General features: G+C 35.7%; 1 protein-coding gene across 1 annotated transcript in view; it reads right to left on the bottom strand.

Annotated features, from left to right (window-relative positions):
* Nucleotides 1-24,988, bottom strand: part of LOC113513332 (disintegrin and metalloproteinase domain-containing protein 22) — a 747,642-nt gene that overhangs the window by 678,167 nt on the left and 44,487 nt on the right. The window contains exon 2 of the mRNA XM_052903078.1: nt 4,480-4,540. Within this exon, the coding sequence (XP_052759038.1) occupies nt 4,480-4,510 (31 nt within the window). The 5' untranslated portion in view covers nt 4,511-4,540. The remainder of the gene's footprint in view (nt 1-4,479; nt 4,541-24,988) is intronic.

Below are 24,988 nucleotides of genomic sequence, written 5' to 3'. Positions count from 1 at the left end.
TACCGGCGCCCCGGTGCGCCTCAGCAGGACTTCGACTTCGATCGTATACCTCTAGATTAAGCTTCTCAGTTCAAACGCTTTGCCAATAATTAATATTTTGTTCCACAAAAATTGCACTTTGGTTGTTCTGTTAAGAGAGGGACTGGCTGAAAACCAGCGCTGTGCAGCTGTACACATTGCGCTGGGACACTCGCAGCATCCGCTGAGCCGGTTCCTTTTGCCTAGTATGGGACACTGCATATGTATATGTATTTTCTATATTTTGTATTGTGATTGTGTGTTTACTGACAAGAAATGTTTTCTATTCTTTTTTTTTTATACAACTTAGAATGGCAAACAAGTTGACGGCCCACCTGATGGAAAGTAGTAACCGTCGACTATAGACAGAACCACGTTGCATAATTTACTCTATAAAAGAAGTTGATTTTGAAAAAGAAAGAAGTAAATTCAGTCCTGATGAAGTTTTTTTTTTATACAACTTAGAATAGCAAACATGCTGACGGCCCAGCTGATGGAAAGTGGTAACCGTCGCCTATAGACATGAGCAGTACCATGGACATAACAGAATATACTGTTTCGCCCATGATACCCCCCATGCGTTGTCATTCCTGAGGACTCTGGTGTTATTCCTCTGTACCCAGTAAATTCACGCCATATCCCGTAAAAACCGAAACACAGCCATGCAAACACAACTGCTTCACAGTTGAAACACAAATGGAACAGAGGTACCCAAGCAATCGACTTTTGTACAAAGTCTCCCTCTGGTAAAGTCTCCCTCTTGTGTAGTACGCGACCATCTAAACTCTAAGATATAAGGGTGAACTCCCTGTCAGTAACGAGCTGTAGAAAATACGAGTGTGTAAACTAAAGTGAGTTCCTACGAATAGTCGCACACATATTCCAGTTCACTATATCGCGAAATAGTGCTGTCATCGATCTTGGTTGTTTACAAAACACCAAATATAAATCACTCACGGATCCACTAGTGAAATTCGAGATTGACGTTACAGAATAGCTCTGCTGTTAAGATTCAGTACCACGTTGCATAATATACTCACAAAACAAGTTGATTTTGAAAAAGAAAGAAGTAAATTCAGTCCTGACGAAGTTTTTTTTATACAACTTTGAATGGCAAACAAGCTGACGGCGCACCTGATGGAAAATGGTAACCATCGCCTATAGACATGAGCAGTGCCATGGACATAACAGAGTGTACTGTTTCGCTCATGATATCCCCCATGCGTTGCCATTCCTGAGGACTCATGTGTTATTCCTCTGTACCCGGTAAATTCACGCCGTATCCCATCCTTCAAACCGAAACACAGCCCTGCAAACACAACTGTTATTACTGTCTTTGCGTGCATGGTTTTGTAAGTCTCTTAAAGTTGAAACATTCCAAAATACTTGCTCAACGGAAGCTTGCATTATAAAATAAACTTAAGTCCTAAATTTCAGTTTTCTAGATTTAATAGTTTTATTTGTATGTTAATAATTAGTCAGGACAAATGATTTTATATGTATATTATATGTCCTTTCCCGTGGGTGTCGTAAGAGGTGATTAAGGTAACTTAAGGGTCGAGGGATGGGTAGCAGTGTCCCTCTTAAAACATCACCAAAGCCTAACTGCATCTGCCAATTTACCTGCCAAGCATAGCAACTACTGGTAAACCCCCCCCCCCCTTATGGGTAAGCCTATGTCCAGCAGTGGACAGTGCTGAAAATGACGATAATATACGTGTAGATTTATAGTATCGGTTTTTTTTAATCAAAACTTAAATTCGGCAAGATTTAGCAGTGCAACAAACAGTTTTTTAAAACTTCAAAAATGGCGGCTTCAATTATCATAAAATTAATATGAAAATAACACGGACGTAAACGTTGTCAGTTGCAAAATGAATTATAAAATTAATTCAGTAATAACGATGTAATCTCATACCATATACACAAACGAAACACGATCTAATCTAATCAGGGCCTTCTCTCCATAGCTGTAGATCGATTTTTGCATACACACCCCTCTTTTTTCCGGGATAAAATTTAAAATATTCACTGTCTTATGTTCACTTTATCCGAAACAGGAATAATATTTTCCGAGGCATCAATAAAAGCACATCGCCGTTTCCTTGATAATCAATCACTCAATCACTCGGGCATTTAACTAAAAGTTTAACTTCTAAGTCGTTTCTAAGAAGAAATGAACCTTCACGCAAACTTTATATTAAATGGTTATAAGAATTGAAAATAAAATAACTGGAATTTTGTATATACATAAATTGTGCGAACACTCGAAAGGGCTGGATTTGTGTTTAGTGAATTTGTATCGTATCGTGCGTTTTATTATTAGATCTACAATATATATACAAGAAGATGGATATTATCAATACTGTTAGTTACGAAAAATTGTTTATTTAAGGGAACACCAACAGCATATTGCATTATAACACATATAACAAACATTAAATACAATACAATATCAATGCACACGCCTATTGCAGGTATTCACAGCATTTACTTTAGAAAATGAAGTAACAATTATAATGAATTAAATAACAATAGACTGCAAATATTTTAAAAGTTGCATTATTAGTTATAGAAATATACATGTAACCTGAGTTGTGAGCAATATCAGTAAATACGATTATAAGTGAATATATATATATATATATATATATATATATATATATATATATATATATATATATATATATATATATATATATATATATATATATAAGCAATTTATTCCTGTAGGAATTCGAACTATCATGCGTTATATCAATTTCAATTGTTTGCCATACATGACATACAGACATGTAAACATTACATTATATCAACATATCAGCCTTTATCTGGCCACTGTTGAACTGCTGCACAGCTGCTTCCCCCTATTGGGGAGTTTCGCTAATAGTTATCATGCTTGACAAGCGGGTTTTTTTTTAATTTTTTCCATTGCTTCTGTCGCTAAGTTTTAATGCGACAACCTTCGTATCTTTGTCATATTGTCTATCTTATACATTTACTGAGTTTTTTTTTTCCCGAGTTAATTATAATAATAGTTTATAATATATATAGATATATATGTCATAATATAAAAAAATACTATGTAACTACTTGTGTTCGTCACTAGGTTAGCAACAGCAGTCAGGCTTTGGTGATGTTTTAAGAGGGACGCTTCTGCTCATCTCTCGACCATTAAAGTCTCTTTCTCGCTTCTTACGACACCCATGGTAAATGGGTGGCCCATTCTATGCCAGGACCATTCATTAGGTTTTATGCTTTTTAATAATCGGGTACAATAATTCTTAAAACGTACAAGGAATTAGTGATATAAATACACCATACAGGGGGGAAAGGGATTGTTAGTAATGGAGACTGAGAATCCCATTGCTAGCAATATACCCAACCAGGTCGACCTCCTCGCGGTTCCCCCTGGAAACTATCATGGTTAATTCCTGATGAATTCATCATGATGGGCTAACTGGCCTGTTTTCATTCTCATCTATCATCCTTCACTGGTGCTCCGCCAGTGTTTCCCGTTAGCGCAGGCGGGGTTACCATACCATTTTTACCTATAAAAAAAAATACACCATACATCTACATATACAATGGTGAATCGTACGACACAATCCATCAATGTCTGGTTCCTTAATATGGGGCCCTGATTTACTGCCCGCCTCCCATCTAGCGTTGTGCTATAAAATTGTATGTGAGTACTGATAAAAATTTTTGGGAGACTGTACAAAAGTCGATTGCTTGGGTACCTCTGTCCCATTCGTTTTTCAACCGTGAAGCAGCTATTTGCATAGCTGTGTTTCGCTTTGAAGGGTGGAATATGGCGTGAATTTACTGGGTATAGAGGAATAACATCTGACTCCTCCTTCACCACATCTGCCCTTCATACGCTTTCTGTTTTTACCCAATGGTTAGCTGGTAGAGAATGCCATATGGCATTAAGCTCGCCATTTGTACAAAGTTTTATTGTGTAATAAAGAATAAAATAAATAAAAATAAATAAGTATATCCTTTCAGTTAGAAAAAGATTTTCCAAATCGATTTATAACTACCGAAGTTATGAACAACTAAACAACCTAAAAAAAATATAACCTCCTTCTTTCTGAAGTCGATTAAAATATACAATCAAACTGAATTTTTCTTCTTAAAAATATGCTACACAGTTGTTATTATTAATAATTTAAAAAAAAATGTATAAAAACGACACGTAGCTTATTGAGAGATTACATTTTTTTTTAGTACGTTTGTTCCGTTGTGGAAGAGGCTAAGGTCGGAGACCATGCTGCCTAGTCTTCAACATGATAATTTGTCTGGAATAAGAGAGATTACAAAAATGGGCAGAGACAAGTTTATTTTTTTTTAATACGCACTGGAAAATTTACTATTTTTATACAACAACAGTGTTTATTCATAACGCTTTTTCATAGTTCTATAAGTATTTAGTTGATAAAATACAAAAAGACTTACCGGCTTTCGTTTGGCCAAAGCTAGACTCCATAAGACTGCCGCATTATTGTAAAAAAAATTCCTGAAACAAAAAAATACCTTTATAAGTATTATAATAATTTATCATACTTCATCTATAAGGGCAATATATCTTGTTTGCCAGTCTATGTTGCATTAAAAATAATAACTATACCAATATAATTAAAAGAGGCAAAAAATGGGGTGGCCCATTTTATGCCCTGTGTTCCTGACATAGAGTGGGCTACTCCTTCCTTTCTAGTAGGTGTCGTGAGAGGTGACTAAAAAAACATAGCAGCATAGGGTAGCAGCATCCCTCATAAAACATCACTAAAGTCGGTTGCCAATCCACCTGCTAAGCATGGCAACTACTGGCAAAGTTCCCCAATATGGAAAAGCCTATATTCTGATGATGATTGAGAATTAATGCGAAGCTATATATATGTAGAATAGTTTTAGAGTAATACAAATAGACACTAGCAGTTGAAATTTACATTTTTTTTTAACATTTGACAACTAATTTTTTGAGAACGGTTATAGGCTATCAACATCATGGTACAACCATAGGCAAAACCGCAGAATATAGTCTGTAATATTTTTATTATATATCCGAATATTTCCGAACTGATACAACATCATAACCTTTAAGAAAAAAGCGTATTCCTTTTTAAAAGACCGGTAGCACAACTGCAATGCCTTTGGTATTGCGGATGATTATGAACGACGACAGTAACTTACCATCAGATGAGCTGCATAATAGTTTGCCCTTATGTTATAAAAAAAAAAAGAAAAAAGGAAAATCTACAAAAATATATTAATTACAATGAAAGTAAAAACTTTTTTTAAGTAAGTAAACCCTTTATGAACAAATACATGATTACACTATTACATATTTTTCGTCCGGCCTTACAAATTATATACTATACATGGTCTATTAAGACTTTCTTAGATTAATCTTTCTTCAACAACAAATGCCATCTATACATCAAAACTTAAAACTATTCATGCACTTTTAACGTGTATTCGTAACGTGCATTCTAAATCTTTTTACATGTTTGATTCATGCTTTCTCTGAAATAAAATTCTAGAAATAAATCATTGTGCTTCACGAGTGCGAAATATCTTTAATATTACATTGGTTTGCCAACAGAAATATATTGCTTTATAAAACCTATAAATATTTTTCCCGCCAAGTGGTGGACTTAGTCTACGCTTAAACCATATACTTCTAGACGCAGTATTTCAGTACAAATGCTTTGCCAAATACCAACTTTTTTATTCTTATGTTTTTTTTTTTAATATATGTTTTACGGCTCTGGATAAATTCTTATTTGCATAAATAGGGATACCAGATTATATAGTCATTATTTAGTAAGTAAAATAAATATATTGTAAAATCAACTTGATATTAAAAAAATAATACTAAATTCTGATATTATATATTTTAAATAACAGGGTAAACTGTACATAATGTTCATAATGAGGCTGTTCACTCGAAGTAATCTATATTAATCATTTCTAAGAATATAGTCATTAAAGGCATTAATTAAGTACATTTTGAATATTACATAAGAAAAATATTTCTTATAAAAAGTTCCCTTAAGATAGAAATTTTCTAATCAAATTACTTGCAACTTTGAAAAATGGCGCCCTTTCTTTAATTAAAAAAATATATGCGTCAATCAATAATCTCTCTCAGCTAACCGTTTTTGGGTTATATTTTAATACTCGACATCCCATCTTTATGGTGATAATGATATCAGTAATTGTTGAACATTTCATGTTGAAATACCTATAATTTCAGAGTTTAATCTTAAACCTAACCTATAAATATTTTTCCCGCCAAATGGCGGACGTAGTACGTAATTCACAATTGTATAGCTAGATATAGTACGTAACTAATGACGCGTCAAATACACTATCACCTCCAAGACAGAAAAATATTGTTAGCGACAGATTAAATTCTACGCATTCTTATACAACTGGACAATAGACCGCTTCTATTGTCAGAACAAGACATAGACAATATCTGTTAGTGAATGATCTCCGTTTATCTCGTCTATTCTGAGCTCCTTTATATAACCTATTATAAGTATTATAATATATCGAAGGCGCTAATGTTCGATCATTATCAGGTTTTATAACTAGCAAATACCAATAAATACGATGCATAGTAAATATTATTGTCTCGTGTATAAAAAAAAAAACAATATAATATTCGAAACTTGATTAAACGTGTTATTTTTAAAATTAAAATAAAAAATATCATACGTAGTATACGTATAGACTATGTATAACTTTTTTTTTTATTTTTGAAACTTTCAAAATTTACTTTTTTTTATTTGGCTCTGTTACACGATTACGTCACCAGTTCAGAACAGATTTTGACATTTCATTTTGCATTGCAGTAGACCTTATCCGCGTTTACGTTTTTACTACTCTAGTAATAACTTTGTAAATACCATTTCCTTTTTTAAATAATTATTTTTAACCCTACGATTCCACGTTCATAGTGTATATTCACATAGTGGTTACTTGCTCTGTGATACAACCATTACATTCTAATAATGGGCACAGGAATCAAACGATACTGCTTAATTCAAATATTTACCAGAGGGAGACTTTGTACAAAAGTCGATTGCTTGGGTACCTCTGTCTCATTCGTGTTTCAACCGTGAAGCAGTTGTGTTTGCATGGCTGTGTTTCGGTTTGAAGGGTGGGATATGGCGTGAATTTACTGGGTACAGAGGAATAACACCTGAGTCCTCAGGAATGGCAACGCATGGGGGGTATCATGGGCGAAACAGTATATTCTGTTATGTCCATGGTACTGCTTATGTTTATAGGCGACGGTTACCACTTTCCATCAGGTGGGCCGTCAGCTTGTTTGCCATTCTAAGTTGTATAAAAAAAAAAAAAAAAAATATTTTTGTTGCCTACTTTTTTTTAATACCACTTTTTCTGTCACTTACGACAAACGTCAGATTTTGGCGGGAATGTGGCACATGTGATGCATTTATCTGTAGCTATCCCAGAGAATGCTTTTACGACGTACTTAACAAAACAAGTACGTAACGACAGCACAATCCATTTCATTGCCGTTTTAGTGAACGTAAAAATTTAGTTTTACGACCAGTGTAGTACGCGAACAAACCGTTTTTCTTCAATTTCAACATTTATACGTAGTGTAGGATTTGAGGTTAAAACTGTCAGCCGTAATGCACTTTTGATATTTTTATGTTTACTGAACATATGAGATTTTATATTTAATAATTAAATTTTTAAAGCATATTTGTTTAACAAACTTCACATGACTTATAAGCAAATTAATTAGTCTAGTCTAGTATTCATATTCCATAAATATTACCAAAGGGAGTCTCCCTTTGATATATATATAAAACTTTTATATTTATTTATTTATTACTTTACCAGAGGGAGACTTTGTATAAAAGTCGATTGCTTGGGTACCTCTGTCCCATTCGTGTTTCAACCGTGAAGCAGTTGCGTTTGCATGGCTGTGTTTCAGTATGAAGGGTGGGATATGGCGTGAATTTACTGGGTACGGAGGAATAACACCTGAGTCCTCAGGAATGGCAACGCATGGGGGGTATCATGGGCGAAACAGTATACTCTTTTATGTCCATGGTACTGCTCATGTCTATAGGCGACGGTTAGCACTTTCCATCAGGTGGGCTGTCAGCTTGTTTGCCATTCTAAGTTGTAAAAAAAAAAAGTAATCGATTAATATTTAATAAATTTAATATTTATTATATAAGGCAAATATTAAAACTTAGATTGTATAGATGGAGTCTTGAGTCTTAAAAAGGGGTCAACTTTTTGTCAGCTATTTGTGAAATTAGCTGACTCGTTTTTTTTTTTTTTTATCAGTGTTCTATATACTAACTCATAAAATGTATCTTGACGTATTATTTAATAAATAAAATTAATATTTACGCATTAAAAAGGTACAGAAATTCCTTAGAATCACTCATAACTGTTTATTACGCAAAATTGTAAAGTTGACCCGCTTTTCTCAAAGCATTTGTATGGAGACACTCTATCTATATAATCTAAGTAATAAAAATTGGACATACTTATTACTTATAAAATGTCGTAAACTGCTGGCCTAGGACATAGAATACGAAACAGAAAATACAGTCTTTTGCAGCTTATAATACAGGGAAAAATCCAAGGTTGCCAAAAATTGGGAAGACACAAAATCTCCTGGTGAAAAAATCTAAGGCAGTGGTTCGAAATAAGCACCAGATCCCTTTTCAGGGTGGTGGTTTTTTTTATGTTGGATGAAAATGGAATGTTAACCCCGCCTGCGCTAATGGAATACGCTGACGGGGCACCAGTTGGGAGGTTGGTGATCATCATAGTGATTTTAACTTTGTCCATCATCATCCTGGGGGGGAAAGGGATTGTTAGTAGTGGAGACTGAGAATCCTATTGCTAGCAATATACCCAACCAGGTCGACCTCCTCGCGATTCTCCCTGGAAACTATCATGGGTAATTCCTAATTCATCATGATGGGCTAACTGGCCTGTTTTCATTCTCATCTATCACCCTTCACTGGTGCTCCGCCAGCGTATCCCGTTAGCGCAGGCGGGGTTACCATACCATTTTCACCCATCAAAAAAAAAAACACTCTTTTGTTGTCATTATAACAAAACAATAGACCAAATGCCGTGTGCATTTGTTCCATTATTTTGTTACAATTGGTATACATATTTTACAACATTTACAAACTCAAAATTCGACCAACAGCCAACAATATTATCAATACAATCAATACATATAAGATTTGCCATTAAACCCCAAGAGAGTTATACCTAGGTTAGATTAAATTTCGCAACTTGTTTTACCAAAACAATGGATTCGAAACGAGGTCATTTCATTAGATATTTTGTCACGTTTAAATTTTAATCATAAAAGCTTATCTTCTCTGTTTGTATTTGCATAGCCGTTTCTCTAATCTATATACGAATGAGAATATTTCCCCTTTATACGCAATCCACTTTTATAAATGAAGCCTTTTATAAAAAAGTTTGATACGTATCGTGCATAGGAAAGTTTGTTAAAGGCTTCTCCATTATATTCGCCAAAAAAATATTATGTTAATTTTTCTTTTGTCTTTATTAGTCACGTGAAATCTGTATACAATAATTTTAATTTAATTTTCGAAAGCTGCCCAAAGTTTTGATAATCACAAATACATTAAATTTGTATGTTTAAAACTTATGTTATTTTTTAATTTGATGTCTATACATAAGTCACGGTAAATTAATAAACTCACCATGTTTTGTCGTTTCCGACAATTTATCGACGAGAAATTGTTTGGATTTGTACCTGCTGCTGTTTTTTTTTTATACAACTTAGAATGGCAAACAAGCTGACGGTCCACCTGATGGAAAGTGGTAACCGTCGCCTATAGACATGAGCGGTGCCATGGAAATAACAGAGCTGACTTTCACCACCGTACAACCCACCACAAACTAAAGTTTCATCCCAACAATTTGGATCAGTGGCGGTCCTCTACCGTGCGTTTTTCAATGCCCTTTAGACGAGCCGTAAGCTTGTTTGCTATCGTAAATTGCATAAAAAAAAACAATAATGATCACTCGTACAGTTTAGAACTCTATTAAAAATGCAACAGAAGTTCGTATAAAAGTTACCGAGCAAACGAGAAGAACTCGGCTACATACGCGTATAGTTGAAAAATAAATCGCATATTTGATTCAGGATTGTTTCGCTTACATTGTCGTCTGTGAAGTGAATATTGAGTGCGGGACCGGCAGTAAAGTGAAGCCGAACTGTGATCCGCTATAATTTTATGCGCCGCAATAAAACATCGCGCAAGTGCATGTAGCACGAGTTGCAAGTATGATCCCGCAATGACAATATGCATCGAGCGTTGTCAAGTGTCATTTTACAATTTTACATGCAATGATTTTAATTTTATAGCGGCCTCGGCACTCGCGCTCGACGAATGTTTATTACTGAATAAAGCACTATTATGAATCGTATTCCGCTGTAGTTTTGTGAATTGCTGGCGTATTTGTGTCGTTATTTTATTTAACACTAGCGGCCCGTCCCGGCTTCGCACGGGTGGATATTTTTACAACATTTTAAAAAGTGATTATTGTGACGTAACAATAATGGTTTGACATATAGTATCGCGAAGTTTTTTGTAGTTATTGATATTTTCTTTAATATTGTAGAACATACTTTTGTTCTATCACCAATAGTTTCCGCAGCGCACGCGACGAAAGATATTTTATAGCATTTTTTTACACCTTGAGTTACGTTACTAAAGTTTTAATAAGGATCCCTAATCTTTTCTAGCAATAAATATATGTTATGTTACTCAGGGCGAATGTAGCTTTCTAATGGTGAAAAAAATTTTGAAATCGGCAAAGTAGTTTTCGAGTTTATTCATTACAAACATACACACAAAAATACAAACCTTTCCTCTTTATAATATTAGTGTAGATGAGAGATGATTGCATAATGTGGACGGTTGGTTAGTATTTCTATGTTTGTTACCTCATAACTGTGTCAGTTGTAAATCAATTTGGAAAATTCTTTTTCCATCTAAAAGAATATACTTACAAATTGGTACCGTAGAAATTTTATGAAAATAGGTTTTTTAATTTAGTTTTTAAATAAAAATATATATTTTATAATGCAAATAAAGTATATTCATTCATTCAATAACTGTTTTTTTTTTCACAATTGAAATGGGTTTTTTATAGAAAACGCTCTCAATTATCATCATCATCATCGGAGCCATAGTTACACGGAAAGATGGGTTCGTACCAAATAAATCTTAAAACTATTATACAAATGTCGGTTAATAGGTATCGATGTTTGGCCGTCGAAATGTAAACAAGGTATCGTAAAAACTGCAAATCGGATAGCACGCAAGTGTCCTAACGACACCACAGGTGTGACACAGTATAACAAAACTACAGCGGTGCGGCGAGCAAGCTGCAGGGGTGGCTATATTGTTTTCAGCTGCGACTTGCGGCACGGCGACTTGATTGATCGTTTCCGCGACACGCAACAAACACGCGATGTGACGCTCGCATACTAAAATTTGGATAAGCCATCTGATTCTAATCCGACCGAAGCACCTTTCTCTATCTCTAGAATTAAGATATATATATATATATATATTATACCACTGTAGTGGCAAACAAGCATACAGCATCTATAATACGGCCCACCTGATGGTAAGTGGTTACCGTAGTCTATGAACACCTGCAATACCAGAGGTATTACGCGCGCGTTGCCGACCCTGAAGAAACCTCTTACCTCCTCGTACCCCCCTTTTGAAGAACCTCGGCAGGGAGTGTTCGAAAGCAGTCTATGAAAGAGGCCTATGATAATAGTGGGTAATTAACAGCTGATATGATGATGAAATAATTGAGGTTTCAGAGATGTTTCTTCCCACGAACACTCCGGTTATGGAATGAGCTCCCTGCCGAGGTTTTCCCAAGAGACTACAGCATGGGTTTCTTCAAAAAGGGGGTAAAGAGGTTTCTTCAGGGTCGGCAACGCGCGCGTAATACCTCTGGTATTGCAGGCGTTCATAGGCTACGGTAACCGCTTACCATCAGGTGGGCCGTATGCTTGTTTGCCACCTCAGTGGTATAAAAAAAAATATGGATTCTATTTCACCGCGTGACTTTAATACGCATCCAAGAGCAGGCTCCCCGTCTCAGCTCGTGCACACGAAGCGAGTCAGGCGCCACGGCACATCCTGTGTTTATCTAACCTCACCAAACGTTTATTGATCCTACGCCAAACATCCCGGATAAACCGCAACATCAGCTTTTATAGTTTAAAACCGGGTAACCATTGTTATTAACAACCTTCGAGAACATTCCAATAGGTAAACTTTATTAACTACTGAACAAGAATCCAGAAACTATTGAAGCATCCTCAACATAAGTATATATCCATCACCAACATCATATCAGCCTTTAACTGTCCACTGCTGGACATAAGGCTTCCACTTGGGGGGTTTTGCCAGTTGTTGCCACGCTTGGCAGGCGGATTGGTAAACGCAGTTAGGCTTTAGAGATGTTTTAAGAGGGACGTTGCTGTCCATCCCTCGCCCTCCTTTAGTCGACTCTGACGACACCCACGGAAAAGGAAGAGTGGCCTATTCTATGCCGGGACCACACGGCAACATACAACAAGTATATGTTGCTTGGCAGAAAAACGACTTCAATCGTCAACACACCGATGCAACGACATGTTTCGTGGATATCCTATAATGTTTTATTTCATATGTAACCACATTGTAAATATTAAATATATAGTTAACTTGAAACCTTTGCGTTGTTAACTCATATTTTAATACACTATCGGGACTTACCGCTACGTAAATAATACCTACATACCTAATTTTTATTGCCGGACTCTCGAAGTGGATTGTCACGGCAGAACTGAAGTTTAAACGCAGTGTGGATACCGTGAGTGCGGTGTGTATGGTAGAACAAGACAATAATAGTGACAATGTGAGGGTGGCTAAAGAAACTGCGAGGGCTGCCATGAGAAAACGCTGCTCACTTCAGTCCTGCCGTGACCACGACGTGGTGTAATCCACGTCGAAACGTCGGCGATAAAAATCAGGTAAGTAGGTAGTGTTTTACTTGCAATTGCATCGCATTAAGTCTTGATAGTGTATTCAAAATATTACATGTTTACGTACAAATCTTGCTTCATAAGCTGTTTGTTTTTTTATACAACGTAGAATGGCAAACAAGCTAACGGCCCACCTGATGGAAAGTGGTAACTGTCGCCTATAGATATGAGCAATACCATGGACATAACAGAGTATACTGTTTCGCCCATGATACCCCCCATGCGTTGTCATTCCTGAGGACTCAGGTGTTATTCCTCTGTACCCAGTAAATTCACGCCATATCCCACCCTTCAAACTGAAACACAGCCATGCAAACACAACTGCTTCACGGTTGAAACACGAATGGGACAGAGGTACCCAAGCAATCGACTTTTGTACAAAGTCTCCCTCTGGTTTTTTGCTCCGTAGTAAATATAGCGGTGGGAGTAATACCTATGAAGCGCAAAAATATAAAAACTGATTCAGTAATTGCTAAGTAATCATGTAACGTAATCGCAAAAAAATCAAATTAAAACCTCTCTCTTTTGAAAGTCAGTTAAAAATAAAACTATCAAATATAATCGATTCGTGAAAATACACAATAGTCCTCGGTATAGAACCATTCAGATCAACTTCGATAGATAAAAAAACCTTTCAGAATATTCGGTTAGTATATTATATCAGAATAAACATTTCCCTCGTGTACGGACAGTGGACAGTCTTCGGCAAACAGTCTCCATTAAACTGGCAATAAAAATAAATCCATATTTATTGATAAAAATTTATTTTCCACGTTAAAGTTGATACAAGCTCGCCAATAAATTAATGTCATATAACTCAACGATACTACAGGGACAAATATATTAGGAGCATACACTTTTTAAATTTTAATGACACGTTTAGTATTAACAGCATTACCTAGTTGCCTCTTTGAGCTGTACATTAATGGACAATTACATCATTAATTGTTTCATTAATTGAATACATAATAGCATAAGCAAATTGAAATTTCAATTAATCCAACCGTATATCCATTAGCGCTGCATTATATGGTTAGAATAATCTAATAGATATTCCAGTTAAACTGCGTAGATACGACGCCTGTCTGCTTCTGCAGCTCCAGTGACCTATCAATAACAGGTGTAAATTATGCAGATAATAAATTTATTTTCTCTACGTTAACATCCAGTGCACTCTGGTGCCACTTGGTTACTAAATAATGTATAGTCCAACCCTCTTGTTCATAAGGAATAAAATAGTCAACTTTAAACTATCTCGTTGTTTAATTGCAAACAAAATAGTAAATTACTGCAGCGGCCAGCAACTGAGGCATTGATGGACGAACGTGCAAATGTGGGCCGAGGCGTAGCCGAAGCACACATACGTGAGTCCATCAATGCCTAGTTGTGGCAAAGGCTTGTATAGTACTTTTCTCAAACAATGCGCGAAAATCAAAAACACAATTTTACTTTTTAAGTTCAATGACGAATTACGAACAATAACAATTTTTCACGCGCCATAATGTTCCTTTGTTTTTTTATTTTTTCAATAAACAGGTTTCTATTTGCAAGCCAGTTCGAAATTTAATAAAAACCTTTTATTAGTTACCTCCTTGGTAGCCATGTTTCGAAGAAAAAGGTCAATCCATTTTTAAATTACAGGACAGATATGGGTTTACATAGTAATTTATCTGGCCGCAAAACACGACAGATATGGATTTTCATACAACTTTTGCCGGCCGCTGCACGCATGTATCTGACCAGTACGGCAATTTTGATTTATCTCGAAGAAGATTGTCAAAATAATGCTCACATTTTCAAGCATGTTTGAGAAAAATATATTTCAAATCCGACAAATGGTTGCACAGGTAAGTGCGTAACAAACAAACAAATCCGCTGTTATAATCATTTATATTAAATTATATATATAATTCAAATCAACGTATCCAATAGCAATTAATTGGCATCACATCAAGGTAAATGCTTAATGACATCAATAGTATCGCAGCTGTCGCGTTTTCTGATCAATTCAACGCTTGCAAGCATTTCGTAACGGGGCCAGTGATTGGCAATTAGGGCAGTCACATAAATACAAAGAATAGTGGCTTACTCGCTCGTTGTATTGGCGAAAACCGTGGACAGAGCAAAACATGTTTATTATGAATATATACTAGCGTTATTTTCCTTGTGATTTTTACTGCAATATTGTATTCTGAGGTTTTATTTTTATTAACTTGATAAATATTAACATTCTCATTTCAATAGTCGAATAAATAAATAAAAAAATTCAATTGAACTGTATTTTTTGTATGCTCTTTCTGTTTTCCTTAGTAAATACATAGCCCAAAATTATATTTTTAACTTGTAGTTTATTGATATTAAAATTATTTAGAAACTTAATTATTTGCAAAATTATTAATTAGGTACATACCGCAGTCATTTTATATAAATTTTAAAAGTTACATTTTCAGATATTTTAGAGAAAATGGTCGTGATAGATGAATAACAAAAATCTTTTTTTTAATTTATTTTCAAATATATTTTTTTTTATTTTGGAGTGCTAAATGAATTGACAGTCCGCATGATAGTAAGTTGCGTACATCACTGCAGAGTACACACACACACACACATATATATATATATATATATATATATATATATATATATATATATATATATATATATATATATATATATATATATATATGTGTGTGTGTGTGTGTGTATTCTCCATTTCTAAAAACTAAAAAGATATACCTCTATCCCTTAATTCCACTGCGATTTTACTATTCTGTTTTTATTAAATTTTAAAATACAAAACTCTAAAAATAGTAAGTACAAATAAATGGTGAAAATTTGCGCAAAGATTTTCTACATTTTAAATCTTCTAAATTCAAGTAGCAGATTTTGCCATTGAAGTCCATAAAATTGCTCTAGCATCCCTAAGATACCGTTGGTATTACCTAGCTTTATAGCTAAGCTTATCTAGAACTAGTCTCCTAACACTGGCGCCAGGATAAATTATTTACGAATTTATTACCATTTGGGAATCTAACATAATCATTTTCTTCATTCAATTCCATATTATTTTTTGGCAAAAACTTAAATTAATCATATGAGTACATTAATTAGGCGTGTGACTTATTCGAGTTTGTTCCGATCAATATTTTATACATTATTTAATGCATGTGACTAATTTATAAAATATAAAACTAAATCATAAGAACGACGACAATTTTAAATCGACAAGTAATGCTAAATTCTTAAATTATTTATCGATTAATTTATTGAATAAATCATTTATCGAGAATTTGAATAAAATAGGTAATATTCAAGAATCAATTCCATACTTTTTTGCCATAAACTTAAATTAGTAAAATGTATATATTAATGCATATGACTAATTTAAGATTGTAGTATAAAAAATAAAAAAGAGGAGTAAAGTTTATTATCAAAAATTTACATATACTTCAAGAGCTCATCATATCTGGCAAGATTTTAAGCACTTTTTCTTTGACAGCTAATTAATTAATTTAATGAAAGTCTACAAAACTGATTTAATATATTCTTCTAGGGAGATCTCAATTTATTTTAATATAATCTCTGAGAAATGAAAATAGGAACTAAGTGGGTTGAATAATCCAAGTGTCCTTAGTTGTTTTGTTCACTGGTTTCCATTGTGTAAGAAGTCTATTTTTAGAATCGAGCAACTGTCTGCTTACTAATTAGTATTATCATTACTAAAGTTGCGTTGCGTTGCTTGCGTCAAAACTTATGGATTATGGCGTATAATTATGTCAGCAATTAACAGACTTCACTGTTTATAAAGTGATACAATTTTGATGACATAATAATTCTAAGAATTCGAAAGGAGTTCCCTATCTAATAATCTAATCTTATAACCTCATTTACTAGAGCTTTGAGGATTTTTTTTTTGATGGGTAAAAATGGTATTGTAACCCCGCGTGCGCTAACGGGATACGCTGGCGGAGCACCAGTGAAGGGTGATAGATGAGAATGAAAACAGGCCAGTTAGCCCATCATGATGAATCCATCAGGAATTAACCATGATAGTTTCCAGGGGGAACCGCGTGGAGGTCGACCTGGTTGGGTATATTGCTAGCAATGGGATTCTCAGTCTCAATCCCTTTCCCCCCGAGCTGTGAGGATTAGTATGTGGTCCTGGAATGGAATAGCCTTCCTTTTCCGTGAGTGTCGTAAGAGGTGATTAGAGGAAGGTAATGGTCGAAGGATAGGCAGCAGCTTCCTTCTTTTAAAGCATCACCAAAATCCAAACTGCAGTTGCTAACCCACCAGCCAAGCATAACAACTATTAGCAAAATTCTCCTAATGGCAAACTGCAATAAGTAACTGGCCCATTCTTTATGGCAGTCTATAAGAGAGGCTTATGTTCAGCAGTAAATAAATAAGGGCTGGTATGATATTGATTTTTTTTATACAACTTAGAATGGCAAACAAGCTGACGGCCCACCTCATGGAAAGTGGTAAAAGTGGTAATGAGCAGTACCATGGACATAACAGAGTATACTGTTTCGCCCATGATACCCCCCATGCGTTGCCATTCCTGAGGACTCGGGTGTTATTCCTCTGTACCCTGTAAATTCACGCCATAAATCACCCTTCAAACCGAAACACAGCCATGCAAACACAACTGTTTCACGGTTGAAACGCGAATGGGACAGAGGTGCCCAAGCAATCGACTTTTGTACCAAGTCTCTCTTACATTGATGACAATGTAGGAATTATATTTCTTAAAAAAAGCTTTTAAATTTTTCATTTAGGGTTGCCAATGCGCAAGACGGACAGACAACAAAGTGATTCTACTGTTTTCTAATTAACCTAATTCGCTATTTTACTAAAAAAGGAATGTTGCGTTGGTTTGGTCATTTGGAGAGGATGGATGAAAGAAGAATTACGAAAGAGATTTATCGAGCAAGAATGAATGGAAATATCGGTAGGGGCCGCCCTAGACGGACATATGTTGACCAAATAGGCGACGTGCTGAAGAAGGGCCAAATTAAAAGTACTCGTAACCGGCGAGCGTGTATGAAAAGATTGATGAATGTGGAAGAAGCGAAAGAGGTTTGTTTGAATCGAAGCATTTGGTGTTCCATTGTTTCTGCCTACCGTAATGGGAGACAGGCGTGACAGATATGTATGTATGTATGTATGTGTGCTATTTTACTAAATTTAAGAGCTTCTCTTATAATTATTACTTCACACGTTCCTTAATATCAAGGTATTGCATGGATGTGTCAAATGAATGAGTTAAAGAATAAATAAATGTAAATATGTGTCACTTTCATTACATGTATCACATCTCCCATATTTAGAACTAACAAAATTTTTCATCGTGCCTCCCACCAAATTGTTTATAATTACTCCTCTCCATCCAAACGTTGCCTGGAAGAGATCGCTCTTAGCGATAAGGTCGCCCATTGATTTCTCATTGTGATTATTTCTTGTAATTGTTTGTATCTATAATAAGTTTACTATTGTAATCTTTTGGAGGTACAAAAAAGAGTATCTATCTATCTATCTATGTGTGTATATACTGAGCACGGTGATCTTTTTTTCAAACAGTCATAAGTCGTGAATTATTTATTGAAAGAAACCGGTTACACAGCTAACAGACACACTTGAGAATAAAATAGTGAACTACCGAAATATACTCGTGTAAATAGGTAAGCATCCACTATATACGTAACAGATCTTGGGGATAAGCAAAAATAGACCATGTTCTTTCTGAAGGAGGTGTCAAGAGCCTCTGTAACCAGCATGTATGCTTGAGACGAGTTATGGAAGTGCAAGAAGCAAGAAATGTATGTAAGTATTTTCTGGCCCTCGTCTCTCCCTGCCTACCCCGTATAAAATTTTGCGTGAAGATAGATAAATAGATAAACAATAGTAACTATTAAGCTTGCTATTACCAGAGGGAAACTTTGTACAAAAGTCCATTGCTTGGGTACCTCAATCCCATTCGTGTTTCAACCGTGAAGCAGTTGTGTTTGCATGGTGAAATAAAAAAAAAACGTGAAAATTTCTGAACATGTCTATATTTATCACTCGACCACGCTTAAACAGCAAGCTAGCTAATGAAGGATAGCGTCCAATGTCCTTGTTGTTATATTAGCCGTTAACTGTCGTCTACTGAACGTAGCCACCCCCATAAGGGGGGGGGGGGGGGGGGGGGGGGTTATTACCAGTAGTTACCACGCTTGGCAGGCGGATTGGCAACTGCAGTATGACAGTTACGACACCCACACGAAAAGGAGATGTGGCCTATTCTATATCAGAACCTACACGATATAAATGTGCCTGTATATATTGTATGCAGCATATGAATGTTAACAAATAGCGTTAATAAGGTTAAATAACGTTGATTAATGTTGATAGCTCAAAGAATCGACACAGCAGTGGACGGATAATGACTGAAATGAAGATGATAATGAACGTGGATTGATTTATCATTTTATATAAAATTCCCTATAATTTTATATAAGAATCATACAAAATTAAAAAATCTCAAATTTTGCATATATGCCAGATTTCACAATGAATATTTCATGTACAATTATTAGATTGATATCAGTATAAAAAATACCACAAGTAAAATATTTCTTTTGCAATAAAAATTATCGAAAAAACAACTGTTATATACACCACGCTATGACGTGCAAAGTTTCAATTAACACACACTACTACTGCAGTTTTGTATTCTAAATCAGACGGGCAAACCAGCGGGACACAGCCGGTATCTCATCACAACGTAAACTGGGATTTTTTATCTTTTATCATACTAAAATATGATTATATTATACAGTTATTAACATATTAAAATATATTACCAACTCCGGGCCGGAGTATCTCCATGATTTCACATTTACATGAATTTAAACTTTACGTTCTCTCTCGCGTCCAGTGTTCTTGTTATTTCTATTCTCTCTGCCACTCCTCGGGTTCCTAAGCGGGGATAATAAAATTACTTTTCATCTTTTACATATTAATGATGCGTTTTAGGGATCTGCGATGGACTGGTAACGGAAACCTTTATGACAAACTTCAATGCATCTTTTTCGTACACGACGTTGGGGATGTCTTTAAAAAACCGTATCTAGAAATTTAGAAAGGCCCGCGACGCGTTGTAAATATCTCTAGTGTTAAAAATGTTCATGAATCACTTTAGCTACTTTTCATCAGGTGGACCGTTCACTTTCCTAATAATATAAAAAAAAATTGAGTCACAGTTTATAAAAGTTACATTTCAACTTTACAGAATTTCTCCGCGAAAAAGTAGTGGCAAGGCAAGGCTAAGAATCTGTGTCTTTACTTATTTCTATTCCAAAATATCATTACTAGTTCAAATAGCAGTAGTACAACTAAATATAATAAAATATCACCATCACGACGATCAGCCATTATCTGTCCACTGCTGAACACAGATCTATCACATATACTTTTTTTTTTTATACAACTTAGAATGGCAAACAAGCTGACGGCCCACCTGATGAAAAGTGGTAACCGTCGCCTATAGACATTAGCAGTACTATGCACATAACAGAGTATACTGTTTCACCCATGATACCCCCCATGCGTTGCCATTCCTGAGGACTCGGGTGTTATTCCTCTGTACCCAGTAATTTTAGGCCATATCCCACCCTTCAAACTGAAACACAGCTATGCAAACACAACTGCTTCACGGTTGAAATACGAATGGGACAGAGGTACCCAAGCAATCGAGCTTTGTACAAAGTCTCCCTCTGGTGAGTTATCTACTCATATTAATTTCAAGTTAATCCGTACGATATTACGTAAAGCAAATTACGTTCTATTTTTAAAAACGAAAGGTTTCATATAAAAATTGTCGCCTATGATGTTCAGCATTATACTGCCAACAGACGCACATAAACGATACCAATAGTAAGCGAAGAATTATCGAATACACACGTCACATACTGAACATATAACACATAGAGCAAACGAGCATGCAGCTCGCCTGATGGTAAGTTACTACCGCTGCCCATAATCACCCGCAACACCAGAGGCATTGCAGTTGTGCTGCTGGCCTTTTAAAAAGGAATATGCTCTTTTCTTGAAAGTTATGATGTCGTATCGGTTCGGAAATATTTCTCAATAAAGTTTAAATAAATAAATAAAAAAGAATAACTTGAAATAACCTTACACCAATCAAAACGTTGCCGGACTGTCTTATAACTGGGTAATGGAGATATAATGTCGTGGATTAGTACAAAAAGAAAGCTTGTGACAAACTTTAATGCACCTATAACTTTTATCGCTAACTTCAATCACAGATTACAATAGTTACAACTGGACTTCAACTTTTCTTCAACTTCTGTTACACTAACTTTCTGCTACACTTTCAAGATACGAAACTTCTCTGTGTCTCGGCACAGTAAGAAAATAGTATTTCCTCCATGTTTTCGTTAGAATTGTTTATAAAAATGCATCGTAATAGTAGCCGTGAACTTCCCTCATGGGGAAGGCATAAGCCATAAGGAGTTTTGCCAGTAATTGCCACGCTTGGCAGGCAGGTTGGTAACCGCAGTTAAGCTTTTAGAGATGTTTTAACAGGGACGCTGCTGCCTATCCCTCGCCCTTCTTTAAGCGTCACTTACGACACCCACGGGATAAAAAGGGGTAGCCCATTCTATGCCGGGGCACACCGTGACTGATAGTACGTGCTCATGGCTAATCTATCGCCCTGAGAAAGAATTGGAAGTGACATACAACGTTATTGATCCGTAAAAAAAAAGTAAAAAGATCTCTCCGCGTCGCGCAAATGGCAACAATAACGTTATCGATGGAAAATATTGGAATTCCCCGTATTCGTCTCTCTCTCTAGACAATATTCAAAAGTTATAAAATATATCAAGACAATATCCACGCACGAGAACTTACCAAACTGAAACGGTTCCCAGATACGTAAATTGAATCAATTTTTCGCGCACAATTCTATCCTCTTTAAAGGAGGGAGAGAAGCGGACGATATTCTCGATTTGTATGTACTTTTGTGTGTATGTAACGCAATATCTTCGGGTGAGATTTGCTTACGTTTCGATCCGCTTAATACGCTATATATTTGCAGAATATATAGCGTAAACTTCTGTTATGTGCGCCTAATAAATAAAATAAAATAGAATAAAACCATAAATTATTATTTGGCCCTTTGTTATAAGGGTGAGCAATATTTATATATTGTACAATATCTATAGATATATTGGCCCAATTAAAGATATATTAGATATCAGATCCACTTTATTGCACTAAAACATACAGTAACAACAATAAGTTAATAACAATGTTAGCAAAGGTGAACTTATCTCTAAAAGAGATCTCTTCCAGTCAACCTAACACAGTGGCATAGGAAGTAGTGAGTAGGGCAGTAGTAATGCAAAACTGAAATTAAAATAAATATTTACATAAATTATTGAATACAGATATCAGACTAATATAGGCGTTATCACAATGGGTGGTCATCAAAGTTCATCTCTACTTGCAGAATGGCAGACACACAGTCAATCTACCTGATAGTAAATGGTAACCGTTACGGCCCACATACCATTTTTCGAATAACATTATAACTGACGGAGTTACGGGGTAATAAACATAAAAAAAATATACAACCGAAATGAGAACCTACTTTTTTTAAGTCGGTTGAAAAAAAATACAATTACAAGAAGCAAAGTAAAGAGGCAACAATACAAAGTTGTTAACTCATATTTTTAAACGACTTTCAAAACAAGGTTAATTTAACTTTTAAACTTTCGCGTTGCATGGCTCATGATTTATAATGATACAACATTGATCCTGTCTTGCATCGAATAATGACACCGTTGTGTTGTATGCAAAAAATATGAGTATATAAACACATTATTTATGATGTGCGATAATGAGTGGGTAGAAGAAGAATCCCAGAAACAAGAAAAGAAGAAGAACAGAAGTTCAGCGTGGCTCTACCACAATAAACGATGACGTGAATGACGACGCACCTGATCGAAAGTGGTAACCGTCGCCTATAGACATGAGCAGCACCATGGACATAACAATGTATACTGTTTCGCCCATGATACCCCCCATGCATTGCCATTCCTGAGGACTCGGGTGTTATTCCTCTGTACCCTGTAAATTCACGCCGACTGCCATTAGGAAACGCTCCTGAGCTACCTGCTTCCACTGACTTCCTGCAATGCACTTGATCGTCACTCCATCTAGTGGAAGGTCATTCTTTAACTAACTTATATGAACACATTTTTTATGATGTGTGATAATGAGTGGGTAGAAGAAAACAGAAGTAGATGGAGACATATTGCGAGGACCTCAATCGCGAAGGAGGGCCTCATCGACGATACACTGTCATTGTGAAAACAGACTACTCTGCCAAGAGTGTACGACTGAAGAGAGAGAGAAGAAAACATTTCTGACTCGGAAGCAGAACCCTGACAGCCTTATATCGATCTAGTCATGACCACGGTCGGTGCGACCTGGTCGTAACTTCGAGATATCTTAAACAAATTACTATAGTTTAAATAAATTTACGAATCAATTCCCGTCTGTTATAAAGCACAAAAGGGTAATTTATTTCTAAAAACTAGATTTCTTCCAATCAAACTAACATAGGATCTTTGAAAGTAGTGAGTAAACAACAGTATTGTAAGGGGGGGAAAGGGATTGTTAGCAATGGAGTTTGACAGTCCCATTGCTAGCAATATGCTCTATTAGGTCGACCTCCACGTGGTTCCCCCTGGATACCATCGTGAACAATTCTTGTTGAACTCATCACGATGGTCCAACTGACCCGCTTCATCCTCACCTATCATTCTTCACTGGTGCCCCGCCAGCGTATCCCTATAGCGCAGGCGGGGTTACCATTCCATTGTCACCCATTAAAAAAAAAACAGTATTGTAAGAAAATGTGGAAAATAAACTTCTAAATGACAATACATTATCATCATCATCATCCCGCATTGGTAACCGCATTAAGGTTTTGGTGATGTTTTAAGAAGGACGCTGCTGTCCATTCCTTGACCATTAAATTACCTTAGTCGCCTCTTACGATACTTACAGTACAGACCACACGGCAGTACGTATACAAGTACATAATAAATATAAAAAAAAATGTATTTGTTTTTTTTTATACAACTTAGAATGGCAAACAAGCTGACGGCCCACCTGATGGAAAGTGGTAACCGTCGCCTATAGACATGAGCAGTACCATGGACATAACAGAGTATACTGTTTCGCCCATGATACCCCCCATGCGTTGCCATTCCTGAGGAGTCAAATGTTATTCCTCTGTATCCAGTAAATTCACGCTATATCCCACCCTTCAAACCGAAACACAGCCATGCAAACACAACTGCTTCACGGTTGAAACACGAATGGGACAGAGGTACCCAAGCAATCGACTTTTGTACAAAGTCTCCCTCTGGTAAAGTAATAAATAAATCAATATAAAAGTTTTATATATATATCAATATGAATCACTCAAAAATGAGTGTCACTTGCCTTGTATTATGACAGATGCGTAAAGCCGTGTCTTTTAAGCCGCTTTTATGGTAATTTTCTGGTAATTTTATTACAAATACATTCTATTAGCCTAACACATTATCTTTAGAAACTATTTGTTACTTATTCATGTCTAAATAAGAGACTTCCTGCTGAATAACTCCCTCGTAGATTGCCATAAGGAACGCTCCATAGCTACCTGCATCCACTGATTTTTTGCAATGCATTTGAGGTTGTCACTCCATCTCGGGGGCTCGTTTTACACAGTTTTATTGCCCCTTAGTTGTATAGTTTGAGTTTATCTATTACAAACATTCAAACAATCAT

Source organism: Galleria mellonella, unplaced genomic scaffold, assembly GCF_026898425.1.
Source record: "Galleria mellonella isolate WM207_F2 unplaced genomic scaffold, CSIRO_AGI_GalMel_v1 utg103, whole genome shotgun sequence".
In the NCBI taxonomy this organism is placed as follows: domain Eukaryota; kingdom Metazoa; phylum Arthropoda; class Insecta; order Lepidoptera; family Pyralidae; genus Galleria; species Galleria mellonella.
The sequence above is the reverse complement of the archived record's forward strand: the minus strand, read 5'-3'. Positions and strand labels throughout refer to the sequence as shown.